Consider the following 9,127-nt stretch of genomic DNA (forward strand, 5'->3'; position numbering starts at 1 on the left):
AATAAAACTAAACTGCGATCTTACCTCTAATTGCACTAAAATATAGGGATGAAAACGTTATTTATCCCAGTTAATTTTCGTTTTAATGCAGAGCTGAGAGATTCAAATTCAATCATGAAATGAAACATCCAAACAAGTCTTTGCCTTCATAACAGGGCCCACACATACGGCGCTTCGTCAAATAAATTCGGCTGTTTTATATTCATAAAAAAAAATTAAAAAAATCGAAAAATAAAACTATAAAAGACAAAACAAATTACAGAGCTTTTATTCCTCGCCATAACCATATTCGTTGTTTCAGCACAGCCTCTCTCCTCAAGTCCAATTCAGTCAGTATAATTAATTAAAATCAATTTCATTGTAAACTACAAATTATTCTCCATTTTGTGTTTTTATTTTCAACCAATAATCAAATTCTAAAATTAAAAAAATAAAAACCAAATCTTCGGAACCCACATTACAAGGTTATTTATTTGTTCTGTTTACAGGACGCCATTATAAGAGACCCAGAATCTAGCAAAATTTAACGCCTCCTACAAATACCCTTTCGAAGATTTTATTTTTGTTGTTGTTGCTTTCTAGGTTTACAAAAAAAAAAAAAATGGGGAGTTTGGCAGCGGTGTTGAGGCACCCAGATGATCTTTACCCGTTATTGAAGCTGAAAATGGCATCGAGGCAAGCTGAAAAGCAGATCCCATCTGAGCCTCACTGGGCTTTTTGTTACTCTATGCTTCATAAGGTCTCCAGAAGTTTCGCTCTCGTTATTCAACAGCTCGGTACTGACCTCAGAAACGCCGTAAGTTTCTATATTTTCGAGGGATCTTTACGTGATTCTTGATGTGATCATTGGTGTGTTATTGACAAGTTTGAGTTCTTTTAGCGGTAACTTTTCTGCATGCGTGCTTTTGGTTTTGGCATTTTTGGTGATAAAGCTTGTGGCTGTTTGGATGCATGTTGGTAAATTTTAAGAATTTATTTGTTTGGCCTATTTGACTGTTGATCTATTTACTGGTGTTCGTGATATTACATTTGGCCAAAAGATCGGTTTTTGAATTTACCTTCTTGGGTAATTGGTGAAATTTGTGTATCTAAGTTTTACTTAAGTGTAGGTTGTGGTGTGAATTCGATATTACTTGTTTCAATTGTTAGAAGGAAAGTTTATATTTTGAGGTTCAAATTCTTGGATTATTATCTTGGGGAAAGAATTTTGAGAATCTTTCTTATTTTTATGGTGGTGTGTGTCTTCTGAATATATGGTGTACTTTTGTTTGACAAGGATTTTTCTTTTTACCCTATTCTGGTGCATTTCCTTGTGATGCTGAAGTTTCAACTAATGTGAGTTTAAGTTTGTCTTCCATTGAGTTGTGATGGTTCTTTCTCAACTAGCAAATTGGACTATAGTTTATTGAAAATGAGCCTTTTCTTCTTATTGCCAGCAAAAGGTGCACTTTAGTTCATTTTCTTTAAAAAAATTAAGAGCTGTGTTGGAAAGTAGAGAATGGTTGCCCCAAGAATTTGTTCCCAGGATCCTTGAAGTTTCCTTGGATAACCAGAAACTATTGTTGAAGCTTATTTGAGTCCAACTATGGTATAAAAATGTCAAGCAGTAATAAGCACATTAACTATGGGTTGTGAACTACTAAAATTAGCTGTTCTGAGTTTTATTTATTAGTATAATATCAAGAACTCTTGTGTGTCTCTTTTCTGCTATTATTATTTACTGTGACAGATGCCTATAGACTAATGCGTTTCTTGTTTCTAGTCACATTGTTGTTTTATGTTTGTTTTTTGAAACAGCTTAATCTAATTCCTAATGACACAATTTATTGTTGTGCAGGTTTGCATATTTTATTTGGTTCTTCGAGCCCTCGACACTGTTGGTATATTCTGTTATTATTAATCCTTTTGTTTTCTAACTGGTTAAATTTAACCAATTTGTTTCTAGCTGTTATGATGAACCCTATTGTTTTCTAAGTGACTTTCATAATATGCTGTTGGGCATACTGAATCTTCTTTATTGAATATTAAATGTCTGCTTTAAACTACTAGCTGTTGTATGTTGTTATATGTAAATTTGATGTGACGGTTTCCAGAATTTCACTCATTCAGATGCCAGTTTGCATTTACGCCATTTATAGCTTCTATATTCTGATATATGACTATAAGATAAAGAGTTTAGTTGAACAGATCCTGTTTTATTCCAAATCCTTCTTGTATATCTTCTATTTCTGCTGCTGTTATATATTGTTTTTAAAATACTGCCAAATGCTTTTCTCTGATGGTATTTATCATTTTTATAATTGCAGAGGATGACACCAGCATACCTACAGATGTCAAAGTGCCTATTCTGATAGCTTTTCATCGTCATGTTTATGACCGTGAATGGCATTTTTCTTGTGAGTTTCCTGATATATAGAATTGCTTTATCTTGTTTGTATCAATCATACCAGAGAAGGATAAATATACAAATTAAATTTCTGTCAACTTTGCTAAATTTGTTTGTCATGTGTTAGATTAATATATCCTTTAGAGATTTGTTCAAATGTCAATTCAGTTCATCTGTAATAATAAAGGAATCATGTTGTTATGGTTAATTGTGCTTCATCCTTCAATTTTGTTGTACCCTGCTAATTTTGGAATTTGTTCAAGTCTGTAATAGAAGCCGGGTTGCATTACTACTGGTTCTTCTCTTCCGTTTTTTTCCCCCTTTCTAACTTGGGAAGTTACAGAAGCTTGGTCAGTTTTTGTAAGTTGTATGCTATACTGCTAGTATCTACATGCAATTTGATCTGTTATTCAACACCCTTCAGGCTATTCGATTAGACTTTGAATGTTCAACAAGGTTTTCTGTAACAGATTGGAGACAGGAGATCATAGCTCTATAGATAAAGTCAATGAACCTTTGTTTCCCGGAGTGTTTGTAATATGGTATATGTTAATCCTTTTCCTAGTCTTAGCTAGCTCTGATCATTTTAATTCTTTGTCTATTTAAGGTGGTACAAAGGAATACAAAGTGCTCATGGATCAATTTCATCACGTTTCAACTGCTTTTCTGGAGCTTGGAAAAGGGTTAGTTTCTTATCCTTACTTTTATTAATGGAATTGATTGGAAAGATGTTTTGTGAGTATGAGGCATTCATACTGATTCTTTTATTGCCAGTCAAACTGCAAGCTGATCAGATACGGTATCTTTGCCCCTTTTACTCTCTTTCCCGTTTTTGTTAAAGATAGCTTTGTAGGATATATCTGGAGGCTTGTTGCTTATTTCTGAAACATGTTAGATTTTGTGAAAGCTTCTGGCATTGTAATTCAAAATTTACCACATAGAAGTCACTGCTACTAAATATAAGTAATCTAAGGGTAATCTTCTTATTAAATCAGTAAGCCAACGTATGAATCTCTTGAATATGAGTGAGTTTTATCTGGGGTGTTTAGATGCTATACTGTTTTGTAAATGACTATGCAGTTTGATAAATACCTAGTCCTTGGATCAGGGTGATGGTGGGTTTTCAATTGGGTGCTGTTTCTGGTTCATGGTTGGCTACCTAAAAGGGGAGTTCCTTTGCTTTATACATTGATGAAATTATGAATCTGGTTCATAATTTTAGTTCAAGCTGAAAATTTGAAGAATTAGTGAAAGATAACAAGAGAAATATAAAGCTGAATTTTATTTTGGCGTTACCATATAGATTTCTTTGTGCGATTAACTACATTTAACAACTTGCTGTGTTTACTTGCTTATAACACACATATCATCTGCAGTTTTACTTTTTACAATCAGTTAAAGTTACATTTTAATTCATTGTGCAGTTATCAGGATGCAATTGAAGATATAACCAAAAGAATGGGTGCTGGGATGGCAAAATTCATTTGCAAAGAGGTATGTGAATCATAATTATGCCGGATTAAGCAATCAATGAATTCTTGATATTTAAATATAATTCTGCCTCACTTTCTAGTTGTATATGCTTTCTTGGCTGTCAAACTTCAGCCCTCTTCCCTCACCTCATAGAAAGAAAAAGAAAAAGTCAATTCATAATATTTTTAGTTGTAATGCTTGACCAATTACAAGGTGGAAATTTCTTTCTGCATGTTATCAACATGTCACAGAAACATCTAGTGGTTAATTAGATGATCATTGCTCCGCTTCCAGAAAATTTAGGGTGGATCAATTTTCTCTGCAGATAGTCAAACACAATGTTTAGGCTTATGCCCTGATTATTCCCCTAGTTATCTTATTTGTCTTGATATAATATCTAAAGGGTGCAAATCATTATTCCTTTCATATGTTGTGTGATGTGGGTGTTTTTGTGTACAGGTTTAATGGAATTGTGGCATAATTGTATTAGGGGGGATTAATTCATTAAGTGGTGAAAGCTAGTCGATCTCTTCCAAGTTATTTCTCCTTGTGTTGGAACTTTTTGAGTTCCATATACAATTGCAGAGAGTGCAATGAGTCTAAATGTATCACATGAAGTTATAAATTTTCTCTCCATCGTGCAGGTAGAGTCGATCGATGACTATGATGAATATTGTTACTATGTAGCAGGACTTGTTGGATTAGGTCTGTCCAAGCTTTTCTATGCCTCTGGGACAGAAGATCTGGCTCCAGATAGTCTTTCCAACTCGATGGGTTTATTTCTTCAGGTATGGCCATTACTTGTGCTGTGACCAATAAGCTTTGTACCGAGCCTCAACTTTTGATTTCAATTCTATGCCATGTCTGACCATTTGGCTCAACAATCAGAAAACAAATATCATTCGAGATTATCTGGAAGATATTAATGAGATACCGAAGTGTCGCATGTTTTGGCCTCGTGAGATCTGGAGTAAATATGTTAATAAACTTGAGGTGCATCTCTTTTATGTGTTTTATCTCAATTTTTTCACATCTATTTTCCTTTCAATTTCCCTTTAAATCTCCTGGAGGGTTTATGATTTTGAATATCTCGTAAGGGCATAATCCCATTAATTGTTGGTTTTTCTTTTTCTAATTGGCATTTTTGAATTTTTGCCCCTCAAGGACTTAAAATATGAGGAAAACTCTGACAAAGCAGTACAGTGCTTGAATGATATGGTCACCAATGCTCTGATGCATGTGGAAGATTGTTTGAAGTACATGTCTGTTTTAAGGGATCATGCTATATTCCGATTCTGTGCTATCCCTCAGGTGCGCTGCTTCTAGTATATTCTGATTTGAGAATTAATCTTGGAATTTTGGTATCAACATTTATTTTTAACTGTTACAATACCATCCACCCCAAATTAAACTTACCCCCCTCGAAGATTGGTGTGAGATGGATGAATCCATGACCTCTTGCTTCCACTGGAAGAGGCCAAACCAATTGGGCTGTACCCCTCGGGGAGAGTGGTATTAGTACATTAAAATGATTTTTGTACTGTTTTATATTTAGCAGCTGGTTGCATTTACTGGAGTTGCAGCATGATGCTATGTCTCTCCAAATTATTTTTCCACAATTAAGTTAATAACCTTGTTTTCTCAGAATGAGCTCTGGCTCCCTTCCAATATGGACATCCAATTTGCTATAGCTGGAAATTTTTTCCCATTCTTACCTTGAAATTTGGTTGCAAAATTTGATGTTTGAACTTTCAAGGGCTACATCTGTTCAAAGCAAAACTCATTTTCTTTTTCTTCTTTGCTGGTCATAGTTTGCTTGTGCATATGAAATGGTTATTGCATCTGGTCTTCAGATTTTTATTCATTACCCCTCTTATTGTAATCATGAATGTTTCTGTTAGACCTTGCGTCTCATTTGATTTATTCTACTGTTAGTAGATCATGGCTATTGGAACACTAGCATTATGCTACAACAATATTGAAGTCTTCAGAGGTGTAGTCAAAATGAGGCGTGGTATGATCTTAATTCTGAATATGTATTTCTTTAAAGGTGAAACTAGAGTTACTTCAGACATGCAACACAAAAAATAACAGGGTTTAAGCTTGATGTTTCATGGACATTGAAAGGCTTTATTTTTCATTGCTTAGCATGTCATCTAGATGGGATCCATTGAAAATCATTGGACTTGTAAACAAAATGTTGAAGCAAGATAGAATCTCTTAGAATGCGTAGTGCAAATAATAATCCAATTTATTTTCCAGTGGACATGTTTATGCTCCTTTACCCGGTTTTTTTATTGGGTTCAACTAATATTTCTTTGTTTAGCATTTTACTCTCTCTTACCAATTCTTGTAAATGTATTTTACTTTTTAAACTTTTTTTCTGTTTGTAGGACTCACCGCTAAAGTCATTGACCGAACAAACAACATGACTGATGTCTATCTTGCCTTCTATGATTTTTCCAATATTCTGAAACCCAAGGTACAGTGCTAAACATAACAAGACCTATTAACTTTGCAAGTTGAAATGAAATTTATTTTGGTTAACTGGTGTCTTGAGGGGTTGTTAATTTGTCTTCTTGGACATATGTAACCTACTAACCTTCATTTTCATGCTCGTAGACTTTTTTTGGAAATCTATGTATTTAAAGGATTTGGTCCTTGAGAATTTTATTTTATCTTTTTTTCTTTTTGCCTTTTTTGTTTGTTTTGACATTATGGTAGTGTCTTATTTCAGTCTTGTTGAAATGAGCGAAGTACTTGACCATTTAACAGATTAATAGTTATTTTTCAACCCAAGTTCCTTTCATATGCTTTTAGAGTTGCTCTGGTGAATTAATCCTAAGTGATCAAAGTTTATCAGTAATAGGAGGAAAGTTAGTAGTGCCGCTAGCAACTTTTAATGATAGTGCTTTCCTTTTTCACCAATTTTTTCTTCCTTCACAAAATTTCTTGTATCTTCTTGATGCTTCCACTCACTTGCTAAAATATGCTATTGACTATTGTAGATTAACAAGAATGATCCAAATGCGACAAAAACATTGAGCAGGGTGGAAGCAATACAGAAAGCTTGCATGGACTCCGGAGTCCTAAACAAAAGGTTCGTCAAAGTTTCTAAGTTTTATAAACAGTGAGTTTCACTGATTGACTGATTATCTGACAAACTTTTTTTGGGTTCCAACAGAAAATCTTACATTATTCAAAGTGGGCTGCGATATAGTTCAACCATGGTGAGTTGCTGCTATATTTTTCAACCGATGTCATTATTTCAAGATTATGTACTGATTATGCCATCCTCTTGCAGATTGTCATATTTTTCATCATACTGGCCATTATTTTCTCGTACCTCTCTTCCACCCGAGCAAGCAAGTAGTGTAAGCTTTGTTTCTGAATTCTTCAAGATTTCTCCATCAGGAAAAACTCACGTCACGTTTTCTCTTTCTCCACAACTCATAATTTTTCCATTTTATTTCGTTTCTGCAGAGGATCACCACCATCTTTAACTTATTGCCGGGACCATCCATTGTGCGACCAATCAAGTGTTTGCCTTAAACTTTGTTATTTTTCTTATATTTGCATACAATATTCTTCTTATAGGCAATGCTGGATTTCTTCGAATATCCAGTTCAAAGGTAATATGTCTTTGTAAATCAAAATGGAAAACTGCTTCCTCCTTGTTCTCTCGATATTGTTGGTTATATATATTTTAAGAGTGTGTACCCGGTACTGCCTTGTAATATAAGATCGGTCTGATGCCTAATGCGTTCAAGATTTTGCTGCGAAATGCTTTTGAAGAATACGATAATTTTGACCCTCGTCATATATTGGGATAGAGAGCATTATTCATATGATTTGAAACACCCACTTCAACTGGGATCTTGCTTCTAACCATAAATACCAGGGCTTCCGAGTTCTTTATTCGAGGCTTAAACTTTTTGTGTTGAAGGTTCCAAGTCTGAGAAGACCTTACAGAGTCGGACCTATCTTAATATCCACTCTCATTAAGAACTAATCAGAACGTTAATCTAGATGCCTTTTCCCTAAAACCTTGCACTGTACTTTTCCCACATCTTAAAGATTTATGATTTATGAACAAACGCATTTTGCAAAGGATTACTAATTAATTATAATCATAATTCTTCAACAATGGTAACAAAGTCATGTTCAATAAGCAACTTCGTATTTCCGTAAATGAAAATCGGGAAACAACAAACAGGAAAACGCTGAATATTCTGAACAGAAGGCTATTTCACCCTCAATCAACAAGTATGAACAACACACCTAAGTACAGAAATAAATAATATATGAAAGGCTTTCGTACATCAGTTGGCACAAAGAGGAGATTTCACTATACGGCAGGTCAAAAAAAAAAAAAAGGCAGTCAAAGGCGGTATTCTCATATTTGTCACAACTCGTGAGCAAAACATACACGTACAAAACCTGCTGCACAAGAAAGTTAATGCAGGAAAAATGTCAGAACACTTCAGCCATCTTGCTCGCAAGAACGCGGTCCCTTCTTTCAATGTATCCAAATGGGAACCATCCAGCTTTTCCTTTGCATTCCCCTTCAGCCCAACCATTATTTGTAACCTGTCAAGGTTTGCAGATCTTAAATAATTGTTTTCTACAGGATACATTAAATACAAGCGAGTTTCGGAATTCATTTATTATAATAAATTTACAAAGTTCAATTCAAGCAAGTTATGAACCTTTCGAACCACCACATAGTCACCGACTGACAAAGTGAGCTCCACATCAGATTCAGCCTGATATGGATGCACAACCTGCAACATGTTAGAAACAATCTAGTTAAACAGCAGTTGTAGGATTATGGCACTAATATCAGCCATATTGATACGTAGGAAAAAGATAGACAATTAAAAAACTAACCTCTCCTAAAAAGTAACCCATGGCGTCTGTTGATCCATTGTGTGTTTGAGAAGCATATATACCATTAACTTCTTCATATGCTGGAGGTGGTGGCATAGTGTCCACACTTGGTGTAGGAGCCGTAGGAGCTGCTTCAATCCGTTGTCTCTCTGATAACATCTATTGATAGGAACAGACATAGATCAAAATAAAACAGACACAGAAAACTACTGGAATCAGTTGATTGCAATCAGCTTTAATAACAGGAAAATTCAAAAGGACAAGGTACTGCAATTAGATACCTCGCCTTCAAGCTGATCAAGTATCTGAAGGACTCTCTGATGATAAGTACGTTCTGCTTCGACCTTTATTCAAAATTAAAAGGACACGACAGTTTTC

At 34.7% G+C, this 9,127-nt stretch overlaps 2 protein-coding genes across 3 annotated transcripts in view; one reads left to right on the plus strand and one right to left on the minus strand.

The window, feature by feature from the left end:
- The first annotated feature begins 229 nt into the window (after nucleotides 1–229).
- On the plus strand, nucleotides 230–7,681 carry LOC18034962 (squalene synthase). 2 transcript variants are annotated; one of them, XM_024179021.1, is made up of 15 exons: nucleotides 230–329; nucleotides 583–796; nucleotides 1,838–1,880; nucleotides 2,307–2,396; nucleotides 2,994–3,069; nucleotides 3,811–3,880; nucleotides 4,504–4,647; nucleotides 4,748–4,852; nucleotides 5,024–5,170; nucleotides 5,798–5,873; nucleotides 6,253–6,341; nucleotides 6,868–6,959; nucleotides 7,044–7,089; nucleotides 7,164–7,224; nucleotides 7,343–7,681. In XM_024179021.1, the coding sequence occupies exons 2-15, from the start codon at nucleotides 602–604 to the stop codon at nucleotides 7,360–7,362; spliced, it is 1,254 nt and encodes a 417-aa protein (XP_024034789.1). In that variant the 5' UTR covers nucleotides 230–329; nucleotides 583–601; the 3' UTR covers nucleotides 7,363–7,681. The 2 variants fall into 2 exon arrangements, with proteins under 2 accessions (XP_024034789.1, XP_024034790.1); XM_024179022.1 differs by having other exon boundaries at nucleotides 232–329; nucleotides 7,164–7,233.
- A 336-nt stretch (nucleotides 7,682–8,017) lies between these two features.
- LOC18034903 (SH3 domain-containing protein 2) overlaps nucleotides 8,018–9,127 on the minus strand; it is a 6,247-nt gene continuing 5,137 nt past the window's right edge. Inside the window, 4 exon segments of the mRNA XM_006423383.2 lie at nucleotides 8,018–8,449; nucleotides 8,569–8,643; nucleotides 8,750–8,908; nucleotides 9,031–9,099. Coding sequence (XP_006423446.2) covers nucleotides 8,333–8,449; nucleotides 8,569–8,643; nucleotides 8,750–8,908; nucleotides 9,031–9,099 — 420 coding nt within the window. The 3' untranslated portion in view covers nucleotides 8,018–8,332.

The sequence above is a fragment of the Citrus clementina genome, unplaced genomic scaffold (genome assembly GCF_000493195.1).
Source record: "Citrus clementina cultivar Clemenules unplaced genomic scaffold, Citrus_clementina_v1.0 scaffold_8, whole genome shotgun sequence".
In the NCBI taxonomy this organism is placed as follows: domain Eukaryota; kingdom Viridiplantae; phylum Streptophyta; class Magnoliopsida; order Sapindales; family Rutaceae; genus Citrus; species Citrus x clementina.